The sequence below is a fragment of the Cyanistes caeruleus genome, chromosome 19 (genome assembly GCF_971803275.1).
Source record: "Cyanistes caeruleus chromosome 19, bCyaCae1.hap1.1, whole genome shotgun sequence".
Taxonomy (NCBI): Eukaryota; Metazoa; Chordata; class Aves; order Passeriformes; family Paridae; genus Cyanistes; species Cyanistes caeruleus.
The window spans coordinates 4,764,588-4,792,189 of NC_141719.1; the positions used below are offsets into that span (position 1 = coordinate 4,764,588).

The window sequence follows — 27,602 nt, forward strand, 5'->3', positions numbered from 1 at the left end:
GATAAGAGACTGAGCGAGCCAAGCTACACCCCACAAAAGGAACTTTTCTGGATTTGCCATCTCTTCGAACAGCGAAAAGTTTCATTATTTAATATTATTCTCTTTTTTTATGCTTGTAGATACTTTGCTTATTAAATAAACAGCTTTTTCCACTTTTCTCCAAATAAATTTTTCCTGAACCAATTAGGGGAGGGGACACTTGAATTTGTTTTCTAGAGGGAACCCATTCAGAGGTTTTCTCCCAAATTTGCCCTAAACCAGGACAAATACATTTATTGGCACCCAATGTGTGGCTCAAGAAAGTGGAAAAAACTTGCACTGATTACATTTTGGTTGTACTTACTCTACATTAGGATAAAGCAGTCAGTAGCCACGTTGCTTAAATTCATAATGTCTCTCAGGGTGGAGGCCTTCATGTAGTTCTAATTCCAAAACTTTTTTTGAGGTTTAAATACCTTTCTAGTCCCTAGGTTTATTTTCTTATCCAGAGATAGCTCCAATATTGTCCCTAACATATATGTCCCTACATAGCTTTTACAGTAGAGGGGCACAGATTAGAAGAGTTACTGTGCTGGGCTTGGTGCTAATAATTTATAGGAAGTTTATAAAAGTACTGGAGTTTGTGCCAAGTATGTTTGGTTTATAGTTTCTTTGCCCTACCCTGCGTCCCAGTCCCAGTAACATGTTTTGGGGGTTTATTAGTAATTGCGCCCAATTTGATAGAGGAGGAGCAGGAGATGAGACTTTTCACCCTTTCCTTCTTCTCTTTTAGTTCTATTACATCACTTTTTGGAAATGTTCAGTTTCCCCTGAGTGTTTAGAGGAATACCTTCCTAGTATTTAATCTGATAAGCTTCTTCTATATGGTCCACAGCTTCTCTAGAGTGAGGGCTGAGATATCCAGAGTGTATCCAATGAAAAGTTTAATTAATTAATATTATTCTTTTTTTTTTTATACTTGTAGATACTTTTCTTATTAAATAATTTTCCCCACTTTTCCACAAAAAAAGTTTCCCAAACCAATTAGGGGAGGGGCTGCTTGAATTTGTTTTCTAGAGAGACCCTATTCAAAAGTTTTCTCCCAAATCTACCCTAAACCAAGACAGTGACCTAAAAAAGGGTTATTTAACCATTGCTGAAGCAGCAGCTCAAATCTTTTGAGTGCAAGCAGAAAAGGCTGGAGATGGCTGCATTCCCCTGCAAACCACAGGCACAGCTCACTCCAGATTTGGGGATTTCTACAGTATAGGAGAGTCTTCTCTCCCTTGCACAAACATTTGATTCTCATCTGACATTAGCAGTGTTCTGTTCTTTTGCCAATGGTTTAATACAGCTGTGTAGGCCTAGCACCATGTTCATCAGCCAGAGTGGCTCTGGTGTAACTTCATCTCCTTTTCTCACAACTTTTTTAAAGCCAGACATTTCCATACAAACCCAGTACTTAGGAGGAGGAGGAAAACTGAATTCTCTTACATCATCTATAAGGTTTGTGCAGGACCTAACATGTTTGACTTAGCAAGGAGGGATTAAATCAATGAAAAACAGGCTGCCTTCTTTTTTCATCTTTATTTAGGAAAATTTAAATCAAAATCTTTAGATACCTCCAAAGTAGTGATTTAAGGTCTCTTAAACTTAGCTGTATCAAGGAAGAAAGTCAAGTACTCGGAGAACTGCAAATATTTATTTTAGAGTTAGAATTAATCCTCCCCTTAGATACCAGTTCTTCCTACCTGAAGAGGCAGGTGCCACTGGAAATAGGGACTCTTTGTTCTTGTTTCTTTGGTCAGCCCAGATATGTGAGTGTTTTGCCAGGAATGTCCCTGGGTGGCAGCTGAGTCAGGGTACCCCAACACAGGAACTCATGGGCCTGCAGCCAGGCAGGGCTAATGAACTTTGTGCTAATGCCCTTTTCCCCCATCTGCCAAAGGTGAACTGCTTAACTCTAGGTTTAGACACTTCTGACTTCATGTTGTGCATTACAAAAGGACCAGTATAACCCAAATGTTCCCTTTCCTTAACCACCCTTTTAAACAAACAACAAACCTGCTTCCCAGAGCTATTTTCAGTCATGACACCTAGGGCAGGAATGGACAGCCCTCAGTACACACTGATTCACAGTCTTCAAGTGTTTCCCTGCTCAGTGACTTTGCTGTTTACCACAGCGAACACACCTCCTAATTTACTTTTAACATATTTGTTGCAAATCCTAGTGCAAGGACCAGCGTGTGGCTGGCCTCAGCTGCTATCAGGACGTGCTGTTTCCCCTCTGCTCCTGCCTCTCATTGAAGTATTTCCTCTGCTCCTGTATGGCTTGTTCCAGCAGGAGCACGTTCATCCCTTCCACGCAGGTCAATATTCTTGCTTTTACTACAGGACTGGAAGTTTCTGGAGAAAAGAAAACAGACACAGCAGCTTGGAGACAGGAAGCTCCCTCAGGCAACGTATGACTTGAGCTAGGCAAATAACCATAGCCTGAGAACTTCAGACCAGACTGGCTGCATGCTGCCACTGATGTGGCACTGATGCATCACTGTGAGTGATGTCACTGATGTGAGCTTGATTCAGTGACGTGTTTTGCTCTGCCCTGATGGCTACAAAATGCTGGTGACTGACACTGCACTCCCCTTGGACCAGGGAACAGTGCCAGTGCCTGCCATGCAGCATCTGTCTACTTTCTGGCTAGATGCACTTTGGTTTCTCTGAAAAGCAGCAGTGATGGGTCTGGGCTCATTTCTGAATGCCCCTGTGCAGACAAGAGGGCTTAGAAGAGGCTCAAAGCTGGCTACAACCAGCAGTTCATTGGTGGCATTCAAGTGGCAACATGGAGCTGCACAGAAGGGGCCAAACCTTGGTGGCATAGCCTTGGTGACACAGCCACCCCTGCAAAATGGGGCCAACTGCCTCCTAGGCTGGGATGACCAAAATAACAATTTTCTAAAGGAATTTAGCAGCAGTGGCTTAGCAGGTCACTCTCTAGAGCTCACGTGAGGTGTGGCTTTCCACATGCTGCTGAGGACTTCTATGGCATGAATGCAAACACTTTTTATCAGGTGTGGCCAAGATAACAAAGAATTTGCTTCACCATCCCATGGCCCAGCTCAGATAAACTCCCCACGCAAAGCACCAAGCAGCTGGAACATCAGGCACCCCAGCAAAGGACAACAGGGTGCCCTGTATGACACAGCCTGCTGCATTCCTCACATATCTGAGGGCAGGGATAATAATTAAAGCCTTTCAAAGATGGCAAAGACCAACCCAGCCACTTGCAATGAGGTATTGCTGCAATCTGCCACGTTTGGGGTGAAGTCAGTTGGTGTGGTGGCTGGCAGTGATGCCGGAAGGCTTTTTAGCACAGGTTTCACAAGCCCAGCAATGCTGCTGAAATGCCTTTTTTTTTTCTAAAATCTGTGCCAGAGGACCAGATTTTCACCAAGATAAGGGTAGTTCTTCTCATGGTCTGCAGTACCTTGAATCACACACTCATGTGACTGGAGGAGCTGCATGAGAGGAGCCTTGGCCCAGGCTGCCCTTGGTGACTCAGGGAGCCCCGAAAGAGCTGATGTACCATGAAGAGCAGCAAAGGGCACCAGTTTGTGGAGCATTTACCTTCCCTGTGCTCAGCCTCTCCCAGGACCATGTAGAACGATCCCACTTGGGCTTGGAATGGCTCCACAAACTTGGTGTCAACACAGACTTGGTACTGAGCCGAGTTGTGCTGCGTGGTGAGAACGGCTTCAGATCGGGCCAGGTCATAGCAGCATAACCTGGGAATGATCAATTCAGGAAGCTCAGCTGTGCAAAAATCCAATTACAAACCAAAGGGGAGAGGGGATGCTCAGCCAGTTAAGAAAAGGCCTGGCCTGCAAGGAGAGCAGGGTACCCTTCTCACCTGCCAAATGTCCTCAGTGTCTTCCCCTCGGGGACTGAGCTGTTGATCTCCCATGGGAAGTAATAGACACCAGCACTTGGAAGCATCTCATACAACGGCTGGCCTGCAGTAAAGCAAAAGGTCTGACTCCATGCTTCTCCAGTACCTGATACAAATTGTAAGTGATACTGCCCTTCAACTCCTTCCTTGCCCAGGTTCCACCGTCCACGGGGCTGCAAGAGCTTCACAGCTTCCCTGCTGAGTCCTGTTTTCAGCTCAGTAAATGTGCCAAGCCCAGAGCATTCTGGCACAGAGGAGCTGTCTAGTCACACACAACGCAGCATGAACTACAGGCAGACCACCAGGTCCTCTGGGTCTCCTCCAGGCTATGGACAAGTTGAGAAAGGTTAAGGAAGTGGGGAGAATGGTGACGGAGCAGTTCAGAGTGTGGGGGACTGAGATGCAGGGATAGCCTCAGCTGCTGGGGTGACAGCACTATTGCAGCAATATTTAAGGAATGATCCCGAGCCTGTTCTCTTACTGCAGCATAAAAAGTTCTGTCAGTGTCTGATCCTGCAGCTGGAGAACAATACATTGGATCCAAGCCAGCCTGGTTTCATCAGAAGTCTGGTAGGGCTTAGAAGACAGTGACGAGTGAGAAGGATTAATTCTAAGACAAAGCTCAGGTGGGACCTCCTGGGAGCTCCTGTGGTGGAGCAGGGCTGACACACGCAGTCAGCCACAGCACTGAGCACACAGAAAGGCAGGAATGCAAAGCAGCTTCAGCAAAGTTCTAATCTTGCCCAGTCAATGTCATAGCCAGGTTCCTGGCTGTGCCCTGAAGTGGTTTATTTTTTGCATAATTTTCCCTCTGTGTTTGGAAAGGCTGCCTGTGTTTGGAGTATTTCCATGCTTCATTTACTGGTTTTCTTTTCTTTTTTTTTTGCCTCTATGTGGGGGATCCCAAGAGCTGCACAGCAGCCCAGGCCGGGACTTCTGCCACTCAGACAAGCAGGTCCATTGCTGGATATTCAAGGACACCCAACACTGATTATCCAGCAGTGGGGACACTGAGCTGACACACACGCTGTGGGCTTTAATGCCTGGTGTCCCTTGCCCACCCCACGCATTGCTCACGGGGTTGCACCCTTGCAAAATGCCCCACAGAGGAGGAAGGCTGCCGAAGGAAGGCCCTGGAGTACCCCGTCCCTGCACACGCCTCTTTCTCTGCCTGCTGCCGTACAGTCCCGTGCCAGGCTGTGGACAGACACCCAGGGCGGGCTGAAAAACCCCTCTGGCAGGGTGCCAGCGTGGGCCCCGGAGGTGGAAACCCACCTCCCTGCCCTCCGCAGCTCCGTGCATCCCTGGGTCAATTCTGCACCTGTTCCGCTCGGGTTTTGCTCCCGAATCACACCGTGCAGCAAGGCGGATCAGCCAGGGATGCAAGACACTCAGCGCGCATTTAACACACCTTTTAACGTATAGAGTAATTTAAGTCGTAAAAGCCATACCTCAGTCTCCACACACCCTGTGCCCACCCAACGTACTACCTAATGCATGCGCCACCTCCAGTGCAGGACCTTGCAGAGATTTACGGCCGGCCCAGCCCCAAGCGCAGCCCTTTATACGCAGATCCAGAGCACTAGCCAACACCGTACTTAACGTGTGCACAAACGCAGCCCGCTAACGGCATTTAATGAGCTGTTTATTCAATTAACTACTCCATGCCGATGCCGCATGTGCCGAACGCTCTCCCAGCGCTGCTCCATGCGCATCACAGCGCGATTTAAGGCACCGCTCCCAGCACGAATGAACGCGCCCTCACCGCTCCGCCATCGCCTCCCGCGGGAAGGCCGGGCACGGGCCGGGACCCACGTGCTCAGGAAACACGTGGTGTCGCGGGAGTGACGTCACGCGGGGGCGGTGCCGGCGCAGCGGGGACGGGAGGGGATCGGGAGCCGGGACCGGGATCGGGAACCGGGATCGGGAACCGGGCAGAGCCGCCGCCGCGATGTCGGTGAACGCGGACCTGCGGAGGGAGCGCGCTGCCGCCACCTTCCAGCCCCAGCTGCTCACCCATGTCCTGGACGGCGGCCCTGAGCGCACCCGCCGCCGCAAGGAGATCGGTGAGGGAGGGCCCGGGCCGTGGGGACGGGGAGAGACAGCCCCGCTCGGGGCTCGAAGGAGGAGAAGGATATGCGGGGCTGGGGAGGGGAGAGGCTGCCTGGTGGGGGAGGCGCAGGGGGCACCTCCGGGGAGAGGGGGATACAGGGCGGGGGTAACGGGGTGCGGAGCCTCGGGGGAGGTGAGGAACGGCCGAGTTGTAAGGGGGCCGTGGGGCGAGAGAGGGAATGGAGGAGCTTTTGTGGAGAGGGAAGACCCCAAGGAGAGGAGAAAGCTGTGAGGAGAGGGTTTGCAGGTGGAGGGTTTGCATGGAAGGAGTTAGAGAGGAACAGGAGCTGCGTTACCCCCCTGGTCCTCCTCCCCAGAAAAGATTTAGGGTGACCCTGATGGAGCAGTGTCCTTTTACTTCTCTGTTTCTCCTTTCTCCAGAGGGTCAGAGGTGGCTTCCCGTGGGCATTTCTCATGGGCTCTGTCCCCTCGTTTTTCCTTCCTAGCATGCTCTTGCCCAACAGTACAAATGTCACTTGTTTGTCACCCGGCACGACGTGGTTATGAGAGATTAATGAGCGGCTTCCAGACCCTTCCCTGGCCTGGGACTGTCAGAGGCTGGTGTTGTGTAACTTCGATGCCAAAGGGGGAACACAGAAAGTTTGTGGTCTCTGGGCACCTTGTTTCCAGTTGGCAGAGTGGGAGTAATAAGTGTGATTTTCTGCTGGAGTTCCATGGGGATCAGAGTTCACGAGGCTGCCTGGGCCTGTGAGGCTGTTGCTGAGGGGCCTGCAGGTCTTGCATCAGTGAATTGCCCTCCTGCCAAGTCCAGAGTCCTTTGAACTGAAAATGGAGTATATGTGTAGAATGAGAGTGCCAGGGGTTGAGCTCGCAAAGAGCTTTGATTTCTTTCTCATTTCATTAACTTCTAATTTTATTTTCAATTTTCTGATACCTCTGCCTTGAGGTAGAGCAGATAAAATGCTGTGTCGTTGTTGACCCACTGCTGAGGTTTGTGGAAACTGAGCTTGTTTTCCTGTCCTGGTCTGTCCCCAGAGGCCTTAGTTCTTAATGACCCTGACTTCCAGCACGAGGATTTGAACTTCCTGTCCCGTAGCCAACGCTATGAGCAAGCCATCAGGAAGAGCTCCTTGATGGTGATGAAGCTAAGGGAATATGGAATTGCAGATCCCGAGGAGATCTACTGGTTTAAAAGGTACCCAAAAAGATGCAGAGTTTGCTTCTTGTATGTACTTCAGTCGTCACCAAGGACATTAGGATTGTGCTTTTTCCCAGTGTTTGTTGTCTAAAGGAAACTCAAGACCACTCAAGTCTTTGGTTTCAGTGAATTTCAGATTAAATCCTGAATTCCTGAATATTGTGATTTCCTAGGGCTGTTTTTAACATGAATACAAGATTAACAAATATACCCTATTCTTTATATGCAGTGCAGAAACTACAAAACAGAACTTGAAGTCAGATTTTTTTCCCTAAAGGAATAAAAAAAATATACTGAATGACTTTGAATCTGGATAGATCTGATGAGTTTTCAGCTTCTAATGAAGTCACTAAAAGCTGATTACTTCACTTTGCACTTAGACCCAATAAAGTCACATTGCAGGCATACTTGAAAATATTCCAAGATGGCTTATAAGTTGTTTATCACTGTGTGTTCTGTGTCCCTCCTCTAAGCTCCTGATGCTACAGAGGTTCTCTTTGACCCAGAGGCTTCTTGTTGTAGCTGACGTTTGGTTTATCTGATAGTACAACCTTTGGATCAAGTTTATCAAAAGAAGAATGTCTTTACATCTGAGTTTTCATTCCTTCCAGAAGGAATTAGAACTCAGTTCCTGATTTTGATGCATTTCTCCCCCTAATTCTGTTTAAACTCTTTCTGATTTAATCAAACAGAAGTTGATAAGAGAGAGGTTACACAGATCTAGAAATCTGTCATAATTCCATGGATATATTCTCTGGCACATTAAATAATGAACCACAAGCCCCCTCTGACTGGTTTTGTAGAAAAGCTGTCATGGGCCCCAGGTCATGACCATGGGCACTGAAAATTGAAATCATCTTGTCCACTGTGGTTTTACTTTCAGAGAAGCTGGTCTGCACTCACCTGTGTCATGAAAGTTCTCATGGAAGTAACGTAAATAAATTGAAAATTATCATTGGTGGACAGTGATTACAGGGAACAAGTTCAGTGACAGTAGTGGATTATTCAGATGCTGCACAGCCAAAGTTAATCATTATTTTTTTTCCTACACAAAGTTTATTGAAAGTGACAAGGAAGTTTCTTCCTTTATTTATTTATTTCTACAGAGAAAATTCAGCAAAGTCTATCCAGTCTATCAGATGGAAAATTTTCACAAATTTTCTGTCTTTTTGTAGCATTAAATGACAATATTATATGAAAACAGACCTTTTTGAAGTGGTCAAATGAGAGTTTCTAGTTTTGTCTTTCCATAAACTTACTTTGGAGTCATCAATTCTTAAGTGGAAGAAAGTGTATTATTTCATACAGATACCAAATAGCACCTCCATATCTAAGGTGACATGAATGGTCAGGTGTGACTAGTCAGAATTCACAGTCCAAACCCAACTGTAACAATGAAAAAAGCTTATTTTTTTCCAAGCTAAAATCTATTTGCAGCCATTCAGGATTTTAAAATGTAATTGCAATTACTGCAGACTGACTGTATTTGCTGTTTTTTATTTCTTTTATATACCATATTCATTCTATAATAACATGGAACAGAATGAAGAGCAGTGCATAAAGTTCTTGCCTGCAGGTGAAGTGTGTTTGCTTTAAGAACTGTACAGTGTTAATATTCTGAAATTACTTCTTTACTATAATGTGTGGTGTTGGCAAGGGAGGATGTGGGCTTGCTGCTGCTTAAAAACAGGATGAAATGAAAGGATTATTTTTTCATCCTTTGATTTCGTTTGCATTTTAACATCTGTCCCCACTTTCCCACTTGTTGAGTTAAATATTTTTTTAAATTTGGCGAACTGCACCCAACTGACAAAATTATGTTTATTTCTATCCCATATCCAAACATGATAATTGATGCTAACTGTGACTTCAATAGTGTAAAAGCTGACCTGGAGAAAGTGTATTTGTGCTTATTCATTTTTCCAAACTAAAAACTGAATGGATATGGTGTTGCAACATGCCTCAGATGAAGTTTATAAAATAGATTTACACCCTTGATTCAGACATCAGGTTGTATTTATTGTGATTGACATTTCCACTTATGGAAGCTTAAGAAATTTTGTCAGTTATCCCCAAAAGGCAGGGACAGATTTACATATGCAATATTGAAGAATTTTTTCCTGTAGCTTTCCTAAACTGCCAGAACATCTCTAGGTAACTTTGCACATGACTCACCAACTTTATAGCTTGATTTATGAGTAGGTGAGGAGAAATGCTGCTTCCTTCACTGCCCTGAAGATATACTTAAATACTTGCTGCTGCTGCTGTGACATGTCTAAGTGAATGCTCCTCTTTCTTGTTCCCAAATGGCTTTGTTGGACACCAAATCATAAGAGGATCTATTAAATATACTTAATTGCTTTTCATGTAGTAATTCTTCTATGTCCACACTTCAGTTGTGAGTACAGATTTGAAGGCCATCAGCCTAAAAGTGCCAATATTTCAGATTTCTTTTACAGTTTAACTGCAGCAAAATATATAGGATGAAAAATGGGAAATATTTCTGGTGTAATGCTCCAACGCTCTTGGAAGAGAGTGAGCTGCTCAGTTTTAATTCGCCTTCAACTTTAATTAACCTTCATTGAGGAAAATGGGATTAAACAAAGAAGTGAAAAACAGTTGAGACAAACTGGGTCACAGAAGAAGAGAAGATATGAGAGCTGCTGATCACCAGATGATTCCTGTGTTCATGAACGTTGCATGAATGTGCACTTTCCCTGTTGGAATTTGTTCTTACCTATCTAAACTAGGACCTGGATTAGCTTTGAGATAATCAAAGTAAAACAACTCTACTATGGGCCCTACTTGCTACTGTTAAATTAATGCAGAGTGGATCAGTCTGGCTTGATCTTACTTTGATACAGGTGAACAGGAGTTTATTGCCATAGCAGTTAGCTCTGAAGCCCAGATAGCACAGCTCAAACACAGCTCCTGCTCCTTCTCCACCGGGATGATCCTTCATGTCCATCCTCCAGAGAGTTACTTGAAGAACTGCACAAAGCAGAAAAGTTTGCCCACAGACTAATGTAAAGTAAATGCCCCTGTTCTGTGACCCAGTTCTGCAGCTTGAGAATGGCTTTGCAGTTGTTCCTGTGGCTTTGGAGCTTCTGAACACACAGACTTTGCTTCTGTTGTCCTCTGTGCACTTTGAGACAATGACACACCTGTCACATAAATGCCTTTTACTGTGTGGGTGGTGCTGGTTGCTGTGAAATCTGGGAAGATCTATATTGCAGAGCATATATTACTACACAGTGGATTTGGAACTGCAACCTTGTTGTGACACTGGTTGTTGTAGCAAGGCTGACCCCAGAGCAGCTGGTCATTGATCAGATGGTCACTGCCAGCATCAGTCTTGATGGAGCAGAGTATTTGAACAGTTACCCTCTGCAGCCTTTGGAGAACAGCCAATCCAGGTGCTGGGAGTGTTGAAGCTGTGACAGGAAGCAGTAAGAGTTCAGAGGAAGAAAAAGAAGGGAAGACAATCTGTTCTTCCTCCCTTCACAGCTGGTACCTCTTCTGTTTGCCCTGTGTCTTGAGGAAAACAGCATTCTCTCTCATTGTCATTCAAGTTGATAAAAGGCATATTAAGGAAATCCTACCTCTTCAGTATGGAGTACAGAGAGATGAACAGTTTCTGCTGTAATTTAATTTTCAGCTTAGTTAATGCAAGAAGCTGTTAAAATGCTGCAGGATTGGCTGCTGAAACATCATGACCTAACACAGGGGTGTTAAAGCATCCACTTGTAAAATGTCTTCTGTCTTCCTTCTGTCAGAGAAGGTGATAGTTAACCATGAGATATCTGGCACTTGTGATTAAACTTCCTCATAGGCAGTGAAAGATGCTGGTGTGACCTTTCAGAAGATTTCTGGGATTTTTTCCTGGAGCATTACCTTTAAAGAAGCAGTGTCTGACCTGATTTTTCTGACAGCAAAGCATGGGCTGCTGAACATTTTTCTCAAGTTCTTTCAGTGACTGCTGAAAATATGCAAAGACCCATTCAAGCTCTTCTCAAGCTGTCCTGAAACTTTGTGTTTCAAAGTCAGCACTCATTTACTCCCTGTAGATTTGTCCTTTTTGGGTCCAAGGAATAGGTGCACAATAATTGTGCTGCAGGTAGCGAGGAAGATCAGGGTGCTGCTGTTGCTGTATAGGTTCTGGGCTAAAAGAATGACCTACTTAGGAAACCACAAGAGTGTTGAAAAGTTCTGTCTTGCTGTCCTTGCAGCATTTTTAAGCCCTTGGTCACCACAAAAACGTCATCTTTGGTAACATGTGCTGCTTGCTGTAGGCAAGAGTATTTTTTGGTGAAAGAACTGTGTGGCTCAATTCCAGTAACTTGAGACACTGTACCTGCACCCACACCAGCTTAAAGCAGTTAATACATTAATGACCAGCATTTGATTACTTGATTGCAATAGTTTTGGTCCTGGAGAAATCCATGGTTCATTTAGTCTTGTTCAGTTAAAACAGGCAAGGTGCATTTCAGTGTTGCTGTCTCTAACTCTGGTTTACACAGCCTGTACTTACACTGTGTAAACAGGTGTTTACACAACCTGCTGTTGAATTATCAATTATTTATTCTCTGCATGGAACAAAATGCCAGTCACAAATGCTGCTGTAATTGATAAGCTATGTGCAGAACAGCCCCTATGGTATTTGTGTACAATTGATTGAAGATGAAGATTAAAGATGAAGAAACTGTTCAAGCTGCAGAAGGGAAGATGTTTTAATTGAGAATGTACTTTGCCTGCCATTGTGGCTACTAGATGATTAGAGTTTTCTTTCATGAAATAACTTCTGCTTTGGTTGTCTGATTTTTCTTTCCATTCCCTCCAGCACTAGACTGTAATGGTAATTTTAATTGAAGATGAGTTTCAGATCTCACAAGTGATAGAAGCAGCTGCAGGTAATACAGAGCCGTTCCAGAAAGAACTCAGTCACCAAAGAAACCTTTTCATTTTTAATATATATTTATTCTAACTAATAATGCCCTAGTTGTAGGCTACCAGCAGCAGTGGGATTTATTTCCACAAAGCCTGAGAGACGGGGAAGAAAATAATTTGGTTTTAATGTCCTTAGTTTCAAGTTCCTCATGAACCTTTGTAGAATAACATTTTTTTCCAGTTACATAGCAACAGCAGGATTCATGGGGTGAAGAAGAAGCCTGGAAAAAACATCTGTTTCCCCATTAGCATTGCTTCTGATGCCTCTACATTTGGAGGTTGCTTGTGGGACAAAAATAAAAATGGTTGAATGAGGCAAAGAGATTATTTATCTTATGCTCCAGTTGGAGAAAAGCCTTTCAGGTTCATGGTAACACTAAGACTGAGATCCAGATCCCTCTATTTCTCTCCTGTAGAACATGCTTGGGCAATTTCCCTGAACCTTTGGGTCTCCACTTCAGCATGTTTCACAAAACCATAGAGACCCAAACGACTGCTGCTCAGAAGGAGAAGTGGCTGCCCCTGGTCCGTGGAGTCAAGATAATTGGCACCTACGCCCAAACCGAAATGGGACATGGTTAGTTCCCTTCAGGGATCAATGGGTAACCTCTCTTCTCTAACTCCAGTGGGTAAATTGTTAATGTTTCCTGGGTCAATCTAAAGGGGGAAGGGTAAAATTCCTCAGTTAATGGTTGATGTCTGTAGCCAGACAGCCACCTCATTTCACATCCTGACAACCCCAGGATTCCTTTGGTCTTTTCCAGAATGCATCTCTTAGCTGATCTCTGCATTGGTAGTTGATATCTTTGTTTGGAAATGAGGAGGTTGTTCTAAGCCCTGAGAGTCTGAATTTCACTTGAACCTGTTGAAACATGTCAGTGAACAGTACTGTGGTTTTTACTTTTGCCTGATTTTGGGATATGTATGCCAGAGCCCTCAGTGCATGGCTGGCCTGCAGAAACAGGTCAGGAGCATTCCTATAGCAGCAGTGGAGCACGGTGAGATTGTGAGTTTTGGGTTGAAAGTCAGGTATGCTTTGCCCCAGGCACTTCTCTTCCAGATGTTGTTCCACTGCAGCTGTACAGCTTCCTGGAAAGGTCTTGTTCACAAAGTAAAAAAAACATCTTATTCCTGCTGTTGTTGACAGCAACTTTCACTGCTTCAAATAGAAAAACATTTAATGGATCAGAAAAAAGTCTTTTAGCCCAGAACCTGGAATTATGGCTGTTAAATACCAGCAAGAATAGTTTACAAATGAGGACTCCGGTGCTTGTGCTGGCATCTGAAGTGGGAAAGCCTGAGGTGTACAAGTCTGGACACTGCTGGATGGCAATGCCAGCTGCCTGGCTGTTCAGTTACAGCTGCTGAAACATTTGTAGAAGACTCAGTGGAAGAAACTTTGTCCTCTGACCTGCTCAACAAACCCAGCTCAACACCAGAAGCTGAGGGATAGCTGGATGGCAACAACCAGTGCCTGCTGGCCTTATTTGCTTTCTCACACCAGCTGCTTGAAATCAGTCACATACACACTGCAGTGATTGGTTTTACCTCTGATTTCACATTGGATCATTGCACTTTCTTGCCTGGTGATGGTTGATTTCTTTATAGTTCTCATGTTGTTTCATGGTTAAATTGGTATTTTGACACTAAATGGAGCTAATGCAGTGAAGTAGATATACTTTCTATGCTGAATAATTAAAATGCAAACATCTGGCATTCCTGCTGTGAATATTGAATATCTGATATTTCATCAGTGAAGATGCTGCAGTAATTGTCACTGAGCTTTGCTTAATTTAATCCTGATGTTTAAAATCTGGTGATGGGGGAACAGACCTCTGGATTATTGAATTGAACTCTGGCCTGGATGGGTAGTTACTCAGTTTTATCTTAGTGATTGTGTGTGTGTTGTTATTTTGTTAACATAGCCTGTGTTGATTTTAACCTGTATCATAGTGAAGAAATCTCTCTTTTTAAAAAAACAAACAAACAGAAAAACACAAGTGGCACAGGGCTGAAAATGAAACAAGGAGCAGTGAAAAAGTAAAAATACTTTGCTGTTTCTATCTGGTTTATAACTACTGCTGGTAAATAAGGATTTTTTTAAATTTTTTTTCCACTCTTTGGCTGTCAGCTGTGTACTTCTCACCAGTACTGAACTCACTTAAAATCTGGTATTCCTGGTAGGCCATTAGTCCTCTGTTGGGCTTGGTCACTGTGCAGTTAGAAAGCTTAGAAAACCTTGTTGCTGGGTTTATTAGATTGTTAAATTTATTTGTAGGATTCTGAGAATAGCAAGAAACAGTTCTTGGGAAGCCCTAGGGACAGAACTAATTCATATTAATGTGTATTATTAATGAGACCACAAGGATGAATTGTTCCCACTTTGATAAGAATGGCAGATGAGTTTGAGCCAAGCTCAGGCTGGCACTCTTTCCATAATGCATATCATGTAAATATATATCAATATATTCCTGTTAAAGTCCAATTAAATTTATTTCATACATAAATGAGCCAGGTGGAGATACTGGTCCTCAATCTATCCCCACTATTTTAATGCTCAAAGCTGTCAATATTTTAAGATTTAATTATGAATTAATTCTATATATTGAAAAACTTAATAGATCACTTAATTACTTCACAGTGGTGTTTGACAGAACATGGAGAAAAAGTAATTCTGGTAAAAGATGTTTAACTGGAGATAATTTGTGCTGGTGATTTACAGATTGAAAAATGTTGGCTTTCTTCCCAAGTTGTTAATGTTCACAACTTCGACTTACCCATACAGAGCACTGTCCTTTCTTAAAAGTTCTTTAAAAAATCAGAAATTGAAGTGAGTTGATTTGAAATGCCATGTACACTAATTGTGTCTGATATTTAATTTTTAAAAAAATAGAGTAAATATTGTAGCCAGTTAGGATTTGCCTTTTTTTTTAAAAAAAAAAAAAAAAGGTTCATTGAAAACCTAACTCATTTAGCTGGATAAACTAGGACTTCCTAGTTCTAGTTCCAGGTTCTACCTTCAAAACATGGCAAAAAAAAGCATGGACTTCCTATATCTGGTTGAAAGCACACTGCATTCAGCCACGTCACATCTCCAACAAACTGACATTCTCAGCTGACTGCCTCAGCCCATTGAATTTAAGGATGCTCTGATGTTCAAACCAGAAGGTCTGGTCCATCTTTTGGTTTGGATTCATCCTTTTTTTTTCCAGTCAATCATAGTGCATCAAAAATAGGGGAATGTTGCAGATGCACTTTCTGCATGATTAGAAAAAAAATGTGTTGCAGCATGTTTATTCCAAAGGGAGTGCAATTTCTTATTACTCAGGCCTGAGAAAAGGACAGTGCTCTGGCTCTCTCAGATACACTTGCTGAATTCCAATTGACACATGAATCATTTTTTTTTTCTTTTTGTCTCTTCCTGAATCTCCACCATGAATCCTCATGCTTGCTTCCCTCCCATAACATTCCCTTCACGCTCCCATCCCATGACAATTCTTCACAGCTTTGTTCACCGCGGACGGCCTGAACCTCTGGACCTTCACCTGGGCATGTTCCTCCCCACTCTTCTCACCCAGGCCACCCCAGAGCAGCAGGATCGCTTCTTCATGCCTGCCTGGAACCTGGAGATCATTGGCACTTATGCCCAGACTGAAATGGGCCATGGTACAGTACTTTCAGTAAATGCTCTTTCTAAGAATGGCTTTGTGTACAGAGGATTGCCATGCCTGGGAAGAACCATGTGTGTGTATCCCACGGTTCTACACATCAGCTGTGGTTGTAGGGAGAAGTGAACAGCCTCTGGAAGGGTTAATGGAGCTGTATGCCATCAGCTGCTTCCCTCTCTTCCTCCAAAGGGAGGGCGTGATGTCTGTAGCTCTATAAATGAGCACCTGGGTGCTCCAACCAGTGTCATTACTGCCCAACACTGGTGCTGTCAGCTTGGTGGCATCTGTTCATTTTACATTTGCTGTTCTTTCCAGTTTGAGTTCTGCTTTGCTCTAATTAATGTTCAGTGTAAAGACAAAAGGACAGAGCTTTGAAGTGGTGAAAGAGATGCCAAAAAATTAAAGAGTTACTGTCTCATCTCACGATTAACCTTGGATCAGATGGGTCAGGATTAACTTGGTTCCAATGCTAATGTTCTGTGGGGAGCATTTTCCCCTTGGTTCACTTCTGTGTGCTCTTTTTAATTTGCCATGAAATGTGTTGGGCTTTTTGAGTTCTCTGTCTCAAGTTGTCTTTGTTTTTTGTTGCTATTCCTTTGCTTTCAAGCTTTGAAATGGATTTTGATAACTCCAGCAGTATTGTGTTTGCAACACTTCCAATTCAAGTTTCAAAGGGAGGACATTCTGCCTTGGGAAACTTTTAATTTTGGTCATCTCAGAGTTGCAGATGAGAATTATTTTCTAAAAATGAGCATGATTCACCTTTATGTTGAAGGGAAATGTAGAGACTTTGTGAAGCACAAAGTAACTGCAAGTCTGAGGAAAATCTCTTGGAACTAGTGAGGTTTGAAGATCCTTTGCCAGCAGAGTGAGTCTGTGTTGAGCTGCCTGTGGAAGTCTTCCATTACCTCCATGCTTTGGGAACGTGGTTGCTGCAAGGTGATCTCCTTTTTCCTGCTGGAGCTCTTGTCCTGCGCTGTCAGTCCAGACTCTCAGGAGTGGTCACAGCTTGTCTAGTTTAAGCAAGTAGGCTTGGTGATTTGGGGAGTTTTTAAGGCATTCAGAGGCAATGCCACTGCTCTGAGACAGGTGTGTGGGAAGTGAAGCACTGGGGGCAGAAGACAAAGACTGTTCCTGAAACTGCCTCCATCTTTTTGCAGTCTCTTCATCTACCTGCATCAGTACCTGGCATACACATGCCATTACTTGCTGTCTTGGAGCTGTGGATGATCTCTTCTGGGAGATCAGCTCCATCAAATGAGAAGAATGTAGGCTTGATGAGGGAATGAAGAGGTGGTGGGCACTGTTTATTTCATCTTGTGGCTGAGAACTGGATGGTTTTATTTTGCAATCAGATTGCATTTTAGTGAAATTCAGGTGAGTGTGTTCCTGCGGAACATTTTAACTGAGAAAGGGCTTCTGGTGTGTGATAGCAAAAAGGTGTCAGATTGGAGGTGCTTGGAAAACTAGTCTTAGACCACTGGGGAAAAAATCAATAAGTTTTCTAAGAATTGGCTTCTGGCCCCAGAATGTGGTGTGGCTCTCTCTTGTTCTTCCTTAATTTGTTGGTATTTAGCTTTTTATATAAATAGCCTAAAAGCAAAGTTAAAATTGAAACATTACTACTGGAGTTCCACTTTCCATTGTCCAGTTCTGTCCTTGTCTCTGTTTTGTGACTGACTTCCTGCCAAAACAATGTGTGTTCTTGCTTCCAGGGACCCATCTTCGTGGCCTGGAAACTACAGCCACTTATGACCCCTCTACACAGGAGTTCATCCTCAACAGCCCCACTGTCACCTCCATTAAGTGGTGGCCAGGTGGACGTAAGTGTATCTAAATCTGGAAGATGTATGGAAAAACTCAGGGAGGTGATGCCAAGTGTGTTATCACTATCTATTCAGTTATAGAGTGATAACTGAAAGTTGATCCAAAGGGTTGGCTGAAAGCCAGTCATGCTTGCATAACAAGCAGACCTATCAGAGCCTGCTAAACCTTGTCTGTGTGCTCTGGACTGTTGCTCAGAACCATTCACACTGTGGATTTGGTGGAATTTCTGATTGCTTTTATCAAATTATTTATAGTCCCTTCAGCTTCACTGGCAGGTGTGCCAAGGACTTGGTGTTTTATAGTCAAGAAAACTGTGTTGTGCTAATTCCACTGACTTGAGGGACACTTTGTCATAGAGCTGTACAATTGGGGTGACATCCCATGGGTCAGCCTGGCTTTCCAGTGCATGATGTGATGAGGTTATCTCAGAAGACTCTGTGTGTGTGTAAGTGTGCCTGTCTGTGTTTCTGTGCTGACTCCTGCTCCCGTTGCAGTTGGGAAGACGTCGAACCACGCCATTGTTCTGGCTCAGCTCTACACCCAGGGCCAGTGCAAAGGCCTGCACGCCTTCATTGTCCCCATCCGCCAGCTGGGCACACATGAGCCTCTGCCAGGTACAAATCCACACTCAAGGAATGTTTCTCTGTTGTGTACAGCTGCTGTGTCTTGTTAAAGTCCATGGCTTACTTCATTAGCTGAATTCAGGGCTTTAATGAGTCCTTCTTATGCCTGAACTACCACTAAATCATGTTTCCTACCAGGCCTTCAGTGTGAAGTTTAGCTTGGGATTTGATTCTGCCCCTGTGAAGTGTAGTTTAGGATTTGGTTCTGCCCCAGTGTCTGCCAGCTATGCATTCCATGAGCAGCACATCCTGCTTTCTGAAAGGGGAAGAAGGGCTTTCTTCATTCTTGAGCTGGATGAACTTCAGAGACAGTTCCTGCAGTGTGTGAATAGTAGGGCTGCATGGAAATTATGGAGATTCCCATGTTTTGATGTCTAGCTTTTGTGGTTTAACTCATCAGACAGCTTAACACACACAGCCATTCCCTCCACACAGAGGGATGGGGGAAAGAATTGTGAAAAAGTTAAAATTGTAGGCTGAGATAAAGACAATATAATAGGACAGAAAAGGATGGGAAATTAATAACAACAACAATAATAATGATAATAATAGTAAGAGGAGTAGTAGTAGAATATGCAGAGCAAGTGATCACTCTGTGCTTGCTCAGCATCAGCTGACTGGTGCCCAGCCAGTCCCTGAGCAGGGAGCTGTCATCCCCCCCAGCTGGCTTCACCCAGTTTTATTGTTCAGCATGATGTCACATAGTGGGGAATATCCCTTTGTCCAGCTGGGATCAGCTGTCCTGGCTGTGTCCTCTGCCAGCTTCTTGTGTCCCCCCAGCCTCCTCACTGTTGGGGCAGTGTGGAAATGGAAAAGTCCTTGACCTGATGCAAGTGCTACTCAGCAACAACTGAACCATCAGTGTGTTATCAGCATTGTTCTTGTGCTAAATCCAGAACACAGCACTGTACCAGCCACTGGGAAGATAATTTGACTCTATCCCAGCCAAAACCAGGACACCACTTTTCCATCAAAGAGATTAAGGTCCCCGTTAACTTTTACTCATAACACTGCCAGGACTTGCTAGAAAACTAAACAGTCTCCTTATTGGAGAGGCTTATTGGATGAGGCTTGAACCTCATCTGGTGTTTAGTTCCTATTTTTTAATGTAAGTGGCTTTGTCTGTGGCAGGTATTACAGTGGGTGACATTGGCCCCAAGTTTGGCTATGATGAAATGGATAATGGCTACCTGAAAATGGACAACTATCGAATTCCTCGGGAAAACATGCTGATGAAATATGCCCAGGTAAAGCAGAGAGTTTCAGCATCTGCTGGTAGAAATGAGCATGCTGAATGCTCCTGTGAGGTTGAACACTGCACCAAAAGGATTGTGGGTGGCTTGTAAATGCTGCTTGATGAGTTTAGAGTGTGAACATGTAAAAGAGAGGAAACATCACAAATCAACAGGCTGTATCTTTTTTTAATATTTTACTTTTTGTCAGGTTGAACCAGATGGCACCTATGTGAAACCAGTCAGTGACAAGCTGACCTATGGGACCATGGTGTTCATCCGTTCCCTCATCGTGGGTGACTCTGCTCGCTCGCTGTCCCGGGCCTGCACCATCGCCATCCGCTACAGCGCTGTCAGACACCAGTCTGAGCTGAAGCCAGGGTGAGTGCAGAGAGACCCACAGCAGCAGCCTGAACTGCTGAGAGAGAATTCTGAAGTACTGGGAGGAGTGAGAGCTGTAGCTGATATTTGCTTTGGCACTCGGTGTGGTTTCAAAGCACTGTCCTGGGGAGTGCATAATCTTTCATTCTTGGAATGTCCTTCCATGCCAGAGGCTTTTGCTGGATGGTCTGAGAGAGTCTGGCTTGATGTGGATGGTGAAGATACTTAGAGTAGGGATAAATGGGATTTCTGCAGCAGTTTGCTACCACTGACATGCTAACTCATCTGTATTTTGCTCTAGGGAACCAGAACCCCAGATCCTGGATTATCAGACCCAACAGTACAAGCTCTTTCCTCTCCTGGCTACAGCCTACGCCTTCCATTTTGTGGGAGCCTACATAAAGGACACCTATCATCGTATCAGTGGGGACATCAGCACAGGGGACCTCAGTGAGCTGCCAGAGGTACTGTGTCCTCTGGAAACCTGTGGTGGTTGAATTTGTGTGAGGTTTCTTTACAGCATGGAAAAAATGGCTTTCACTCATGAAGTGTCTTCTGTAGTTTGAGAAGCCCCCAAGACTAGAATGTGCTGATGACATTTTTTTACTCTATTCATTTAGCACTTTATAAAAAACAGGGAGTAATGCACAGTGAGAAAGCTACTAGGAATATATTTTTATTCAAAAGGTGTATTTCCAGGAATGATGGAATACTGTTTGGGAGTTAAGATTGGTCTTGTGTTTGTGCTGTAACTTCTTAATTGGTTTTCCAAGTGCCACAGGTAGAATATGTGTGTTTATCAAAGTGTCAGTACTGTACTGAGGGTTGTAAAATGTTAATTTTCTTTTAGGGTTGACAATGGGCAGTTGAAAACAGTCTTGTACATAGAATGTGTAGGGGCAGAAGGAATGGTGTACTAAAAAGAAGTCTTTCCATGTAGAAGGGTTTTCATATAAACATTTGTCTCAGGAAAGAATTCCTTTAAGAAAAACAAGACCTAAGCAAGAATGGTGTTGACACTACTTTTTTTTTCTGGGAGTTGCAGTCCTTAACATGTGTGCAAGCTAAGACTGGAAAATAAACCTGGCTTTGCTGTTTCCCCTCAGCTGCACGCCCTGACAGCAGGGCTGAAGGCATTCACCTCCTGGACTGCCAATGCTGGCATCGAGGAATGTCGGATGGCCTGTGGTGGGCACGGCTACTCCCGCTGCAGTGGCATTCCTGACATCTATGTCACCTTCACCCCATCCTGCACCTACGAGGGGGAGAACACAGTCATGATGCTGCAGACAGCCAGGTATGGGAGCTCTGCACAGGGATGTTCCAGCCTCTCCTCGTGGTCCTGGCAGCTGAAGTTGGTACCAAAAGGGTTAATTTAATTTCTGCTGTGTCTGTGTAACTTTGAGCTGAGAAACAAAGCAGGAAGTATCTGCTATCCCAGCAAGGACAGTTGGGAGATAAGGGGGAGACATCTGGCTTAGGAATGCAGCTACAGCCAAAACAAGGACTGAATCTGGGAACTTAGGGAGGGGTAATGAGTAAATTATAATATGCATGTAGTGACTGTATGTAAGCAACATGATTGTAAAAAAATCACATGCACACAAGGAGTTGCCCCTATGCACCCAGGCACCTGTGGTAAATGATGCCCTTCTTAACACTAAATCTGTGTTAAGAAGTCTTTTATTTGACTGCTTTGGAGTGAATTTGGTGACAAAGTGATGAGCAGAAGTGTCTGTATTACCATGAAACTGGTGTAATGTTTCTGTTCCCTACCCCATTTTTGATAATTGTGTGCCTACAGCTGTTCTTCCTGGCCTGAACCTCGGTGAGATGACTTTTGTCCATTCAAACAACTCCTGAGTAAGAGCTGCCATCTACTGTCTCTATTTTCAGGTTCCTTATGAAAAGCTACACCCAGGTGACCTCTGGACAGCAGGTGACTGGCATGGTGTCCTACCTGAACGAGCTCTCCAGGCAGCGCATCCAGCCTCAGCACGTGGCTGCCAGGACTGTCACCGTGAGGATCAATGACCCCACCAGCTTGGTAGAAGCCTACAAGTCACGTGCTGCCCGGTGAGCTCACACTGACTGGGCTTAGCCAAGAGAAACTGGGTGAGGTGGTGGTGATGCACTGCCCTGTTTGTGCTGGATTCTCGAGGTGTGGCTGGTGAAGCTTTGATCTGTGTGTTGCTTTCAGGAAGTGATACACTTTACTGGGTTGGGGTCAGGGTTAAGTGCTTTGAGGCTGCAGGAGGCTGCTCACAGCCTGTTCATAGCCCTGTTACCCTGTTCCCCATTCCTTTGGGATGTATCTTTTTCTCATTTATGTGTAAAGTATATTCAAAGTTACAAATACCAAACTACTCAGAGATCTCTGTGGAGAGAAACAATCCTGATACTAAAGTTCATTAGGGAAGTGGGAGAGTAGAACAGACACCTGTCTGTGAGTAGGTATTGAAGCACCACATGTGTGCTGTCAGAAGTCCTTCTACCCCTCTGTAGCTGTGTTGTAGCTGCAGCAGTGATTATTGGTATTTTAGAAGCACAACTCGTCACTCCAGCCACTGTCTTCACTCATGGCACATGAGAAGAAATCTGAGCTCAGGTGCCATGAGTTACATGGATATGAGTTCAGTGCATGTCATCCTGTTAATGTGGTGTTACTATGTAAACTGTTTTTCTTCCTCATATGAAACAGGCAAGTAGAATCTGCAGCGAAGAATCTGCAAGCTGAGCTGAACCACAGAAAGAGCAAGGAGGATGCCTGGAACAGGACTTCTGTTGATCTTGTGCGGGCATCAGAGGTCAGTGATGTGCCCGCTAAAGAAAGGTGCTGTGAGAGCTCCTCACCTTCCTGTGCCCCTACCTGACCCTCTTTGGTTTCTGCAGGCCCACTGTCACTATGTGATAGTGAAGCTGTTCACAGCCAAGCTGGCCGAGGTCAGTGACGCCGCTGTCCGCAAGGTCCTGACCGACCTGTGCCTCCTGTACGCCCTGTTCGGCATCAGCAGGAACGCGGGCGATTTCCTGCAGGTTGGTGTCTTCCTCCAGCACTCCAAATCTCTGAAGCCAGCTCCACTGCTTGCAAATGTGCTTTAAATGCCAAGCTGTGTGGGTGTTATAGGTGTGAGTTCTCCACAGAAGGTCATTAGCACTGCAGGTCTGCTGGAAGGCTCTTGTCAGGTTTCCCTTGTGATCAGTGGAAACCAGGCATGTGCCAAGGTTTAGCTGAAATGGTTTCCAGTTGGTGACCAGCTGCTGTGTGTTAAAAAACAATGAATTAATAAAGGAGCTGCAGTTAGAGGTATTCCACAAGTAATATCCCTCAAAGGCGATCTTGTGCTCCAAATTCTAACCCATCCTTCAGTGAATGGCTTTACATTGTCAGGTGTTGCTTTTCTTCTCTTCATTCTGTCAGTTTGAGAATGTATTTGTGCAGCAGTGTTTTGTTTGCTCTTCAGGCAGACATGGTTTGTTTTGTCTTCCCATTTTCCTCTGTGCTGCTTAATAAAAATTTCCCTGAAGCCAGGCTCAATTTAATATCCTTATATGCATATTCTCCAGAAAACTTGCTGCTGCAGTTAACTTACAGGTACTCACAGAGTGAGTCTCCCACCCAGGATTAATGTGCTGGCATCTCTTTTGGCCTGTGCACTGTGGCAAATTGCCAATTACTTAGTGAAGAAAAAAAACCCCTTGGTGTTTTAGGAACTGCTGCATTTTTGTGTGTGGGAAAGCTGACCTGTGTGAGACCTTGGGGAAGGGAAGGATCTGTGATTTGTGTAACCCTTGTTTCTCCTCTCAAGGCGGGTATCTTGACCAGTGCCCAAATAACCCAAGTGAACCAGCATGTGAAGGAGCTCCTGGCTGTCATTCGTCCCAATGCAGTGGCACTGGTGGATTCCTTTGATTTCCATGATGTTCATCTGGGATCTGTGCTTGGCCGCTACGACGGCAATGTCTACGAGAACATGTTTGAGTGGGCAAAGAAATCCCCACTGAACAAAACACAGGTAAAGAAACCTCTTTGCTTTTTCTCACATCACCAGAGAAATAACTCAATTTAGGGTTGTTAATTATGCTCCAGTGATTTCAGCAGGTAATTGAGGAAGGGGGGGGAAAAGTCACAAGTAGTAATGGACTAAAATGAGCGACCTTCTTTCCGTTTGCTCTCTGTGGTTTCTCTCCCAGGTGTACCTTGCATTGATTCCTGTGGGATCTCTTGAGCTTCTCAGTTGAGGGAGGAAATGGCACATTCCACAGAGAAACAACTGAATTATCTCAGTGAATTCAAAAGCAGTTATCACTTGCTGTTGATTCTGCTTAGTGACAGTAGCTGTGGAAGCGTTGCCCATTTTCTGGCAAATCTTCCAGTCTTCAGGTTGTAGCAGTGAGTGGAGGAGAAAATAAATTGTTCCCCTCTAGTACTTGGGTGTCAGTTGTATATCTGGCCTAGGACTGGAGCTTCAGCTGAGCTAAAATAAACTGAAGTATCCCTGCTCCATCAGCCAGAATGGTAAATCCCATCTCCTGCTGCCTTTATTTGATGGGGGCAAACTGTATCTCCTACAGTGGGCTGCCAGACACTGCAGCTGGAGTTAAATCCCACCACAGCTTGCTCAGTGTTCTGTACTTCTGAAGTCAGTGGGGCTTAGGAGCTTCGTTACAGCCCCTTAGGAACCCTGTACCGGTTTTCTTTTAATCAAAATGCCAAACAATTCTATGGATAGAAATATTGCTTTTCTTTCTAGTAGCAGTGAGCAGGCTATTCTTTATATCCTCATGTTTTGTATCATGTAGACCCTGAAATACAGAAGTTATCTGGCTGTTCTTAAATCTCCAAAGTGCCTCTGATTCAAATTTTCTTAGTATAAAAAAACACTGCAAGATGTGAGGAGGTAAAAACTGTTGCAAAGATCAAACCTGACCTTGTAACCACTGTCTTCCTGTCTTGCAGGTTCATGAATCTTTCCACAAACACCTGAAGCCATTGCAAGCCAAGCTGTGAAGCCTGCAGGTTTTTTAAAATGCACTCATGTCCTGCCCTGAAAATTGGATGTTTGCATCCTTCCTTCAGGCACCTAAATCAAACCTTTGAATCCTGTAGCTGTAGGACAGTGAATAATTGTAGCCTTTCTTTCCTCTTTTATAAATGGAGGAGATGTTTGGGAAGAATGCATAGGGATTGATGCCTGTTTTTAAAGTGCAATTATAATGGTAAAATCAACCTTTTAAAAATTTGGGAAAGCTTTATGGATTTATACAAGGATTGCTTTTGTGAAGCTGCTAACTAGGGAGAAGTTCCTGTCAGCTGGAAAAGGTGGCAGGACTACTATGATGTAGTTGACAGCCCTCAGGCAGTAGCTTCTGGTGAGCAGCTATGTCCTCCCCTCAAAAAAAGCATCAGTGTCTTGATTTTTTCTTCTTTTTTTTAAGATTAGCCCCACCTCTCTCCTCATTTGGCAAATGTTTGTGCTGTGTGAAGCCTCCTGCAGAGCTCTGTGCACATGAGTCTGCTTTTCTGATGGATCTGGGAAGTAAATACCCGTCCTTCTCTGGAGCTCTGCTTCAGGCATCTTTCCAGAATAAATCCTCGTGTTTCCTTTGTTTTCCTTCTTTCACTGCCCTGCACAAACTCCTTTCCCCTTAGTGCCAGCTCTTGGTTAATAGGAGGTCAAAGGAGAACATAGTGATGCTGCTCTGAGGATAAAAACCAGCTCATAGTAATCAGCTGGGTGCTGATGACAGATGTTCTGCCCCTCTTTTCACTCTTAGCATTTTCTAGCACTATCTCAAAGCACTTTACAAATGTTACTTACATTGATTTGGTGACAAAAAAACCACATGTAGTGAGTGGTAAAAACTGCAAATTTGACCTGGAATGATGAAGCCAGTATTGGAGGGCAGGAATCAGTTGACCAACATCCTCAGGTATCCTGATTTTTCTGGGATGTTGTCCTGGTTTTTTAAAGGCATTTGTCAAGAAAATGACAATCCCAAGTGAAGTGTCCAGATTTTTTGGTTTGTTTTTTTTTCCTATCCATGCATTTCCAAGGAGCTTTCTCTGATTTTGCTTAATTTTATTTTGATATCAACTTGGGCCTTGCACAGGTGCTGTCAGATTGAACAGGAAGCATTTAGCTTGGAAGATAAAGGTCCTGCTGCCCAGGGAAATCAGTGCAACAACTGATTCCAGGGCAACAACTAAGCAAAATCATTGCTGCTTTTCCACGCCAGTAATTCTGTCCAGTAGCCATATAACCTCTTCACACTAGAGAAGGGCAACTCTGAGTTTAAAATGGTAAAAAAGCTTCAGCATAAACCCAAATCCTGCAGTTCTGAGGCAACACCTGAGAAGCTGCTTCTCTGCAGCTTTGGTCTCTGTTAGTATCTAATTTTGAATCAGTTTTCTGGCACTAACAATGATCAGACACAAGTTTTGGCTACTTGTGCAGTAGCTGAACATAAAGAAATGTTTAATTTTAAATAAACTAATCAAACTTGCCTTTTGGCTGCCGAGTGTTTGAGGTGCCATGGAAGTTCAGGATGCCAGAGGAGGCTGAAGGCTGTGCCTTCCCTGTGTCCAGTGGAACAGGCTGCTGGCCCGGGGAGGGGGGATGGAGGACAGGTTAAAAATACACTAATGAGAACAGCACTAGCTGTGTACAGATCTAATAAATTACAAAAATGTGTTTTCAGACAAAATGTCTTTCTTTTCACACACTGCCTTCAGTGGATCTCACGTAAAGCAATGGGGAAAGTAGAATGAAGTATTCAGAGGACCTCAAATTAGCTGGATTTGGGTGTTTTATAGGGTGTGACCTGCCTGGCTCTGCTCTGCAGTGTTGTAGGGCAGCCAGCCCCATCCCATGGGGCTCCAGCCTCTCCTGCTGCTCGCAGCCACAGGGGAAGCAGGGATGGCACAGGGATGGCACAGGGCAAGCAGGGATGGCACAGGGGAAGCAGGGATGGCACAGGCCAGGGATGGCACAGGGGAAGCAGGGCTGGCACAGGGCAGGGATGGCACAGGGCAAGCAGGGATGGCACAGGGATGGCACAGGGCAAGCAGGGATGGCACAGGGCAGGGATGGCACAGACCAGGGATGGCACAGGGGAAGCAGGGCTGGCACAGGGCAGGGATGGCACAGGACAGGGATGGCACAGGACAGGGATGTCACAGGGCAGGGATGGCACAGGGCAAGCAGGGATGGCACAGGGGAAGCAGGGCTGGCACAGGGGAAGCAGGGCTGGCACAGGGCAGGGATGGCACAGGGATGGCACAGGGCAAGCAGGGATGGCACAGGCCAGGGATGGCACAGGACAGGGATGGCACAGGGGAAGCAAGGATGGCACAGGGCAGGGATGGCACAGGGCAAGCAGGGATGGCACAGGGATGGCACAGGCCAGGGATGGCACAGGGATGGCACAGGGCAAGCAGGGATGGCACAGGGCAGGGATGGCACAGACCAGGGATGGCACAGGGGAAGCAGGGCTGGCACAGGGCAGGGATGGCACAGGACAGGGATGGCACAGGCCAGGGATGGCACAGGGGAAGCAGGGCTGGCACAGGGGAAGCAGGGCTGGCACAGGGCAGGGATGGCACAGACCAGGGATGGCTGTGGCCTTTGCTCGGTGTCACTGCAGCCCCAGCGCCAGCAAAAGCTGTGAAAAACGAGGTTCACATATTTTTATGTCGAATTTTAAAGTTTAATTAAAAGACAA

At 44.9% G+C, this 27,602-nt stretch overlaps 2 protein-coding genes across 5 annotated transcripts; one reads left to right on the top strand and one right to left on the bottom strand.

Moving 5' to 3' along the window:
• Positions 1–1,261: 1,261 nt before the first annotated feature.
• TEN1 (TEN1 subunit of CST complex) lies at positions 1,262–5,768 on the bottom strand. Of its 2 annotated transcripts, none has more exons than XM_023938582.2 (4): positions 5,419–5,630; positions 3,890–3,992; positions 3,607–3,764; positions 1,262–2,385 (listed from the first exon to the last, which is right to left on the bottom strand). In XM_023938582.2, the coding sequence occupies exons 2-4, from the start codon at positions 3,973–3,975 to the stop codon at positions 2,246–2,248; spliced, it is 384 nt and encodes a 127-aa protein (XP_023794350.1). In that variant the 5' UTR covers positions 3,976–3,992; positions 5,419–5,630; the 3' UTR covers positions 1,262–2,245. The 2 variants fall into 2 exon arrangements, with proteins under 2 accessions (XP_023794350.1, XP_023794349.1); XM_023938581.2 differs by lacking the exon at positions 5,419–5,630 and adding an exon at positions 5,694–5,768 and having other exon boundaries at positions 1,623–2,385.
• On the top strand, positions 5,709–26,585 carry ACOX1 (acyl-CoA oxidase 1). 3 transcript variants are annotated; one of them, XM_086856714.1, is made up of 14 exons: positions 5,709–5,994; positions 7,037–7,196; positions 12,563–12,723; positions 17,530–17,637; positions 18,136–18,255; positions 19,396–19,511; positions 19,708–19,877; positions 20,179–20,341; positions 20,984–21,174; positions 21,774–21,953; positions 22,579–22,684; positions 22,770–22,913; positions 23,687–23,893; positions 24,838–26,585. In XM_086856714.1, exons 1-14 carry the CDS (start codon positions 5,880–5,882, stop codon positions 24,886–24,888), a joined length of 1,992 nt encoding a protein of 663 aa, XP_086712840.1. In that variant the 5' UTR covers positions 5,709–5,879; the 3' UTR covers positions 24,889–26,585. The 3 variants fall into 3 exon arrangements, with proteins under 3 accessions (XP_086712840.1, XP_086712839.1, XP_086712841.1); XM_086856713.1 differs by lacking the exon at positions 12,563–12,723 and adding an exon at positions 15,652–15,812 and having other exon boundaries at positions 5,712–5,994; XM_086856715.1 differs by having other exon boundaries at positions 5,775–5,994; positions 12,563–15,812.
• Positions 26,586–27,602: the final 1,017 nt, after the last annotated feature.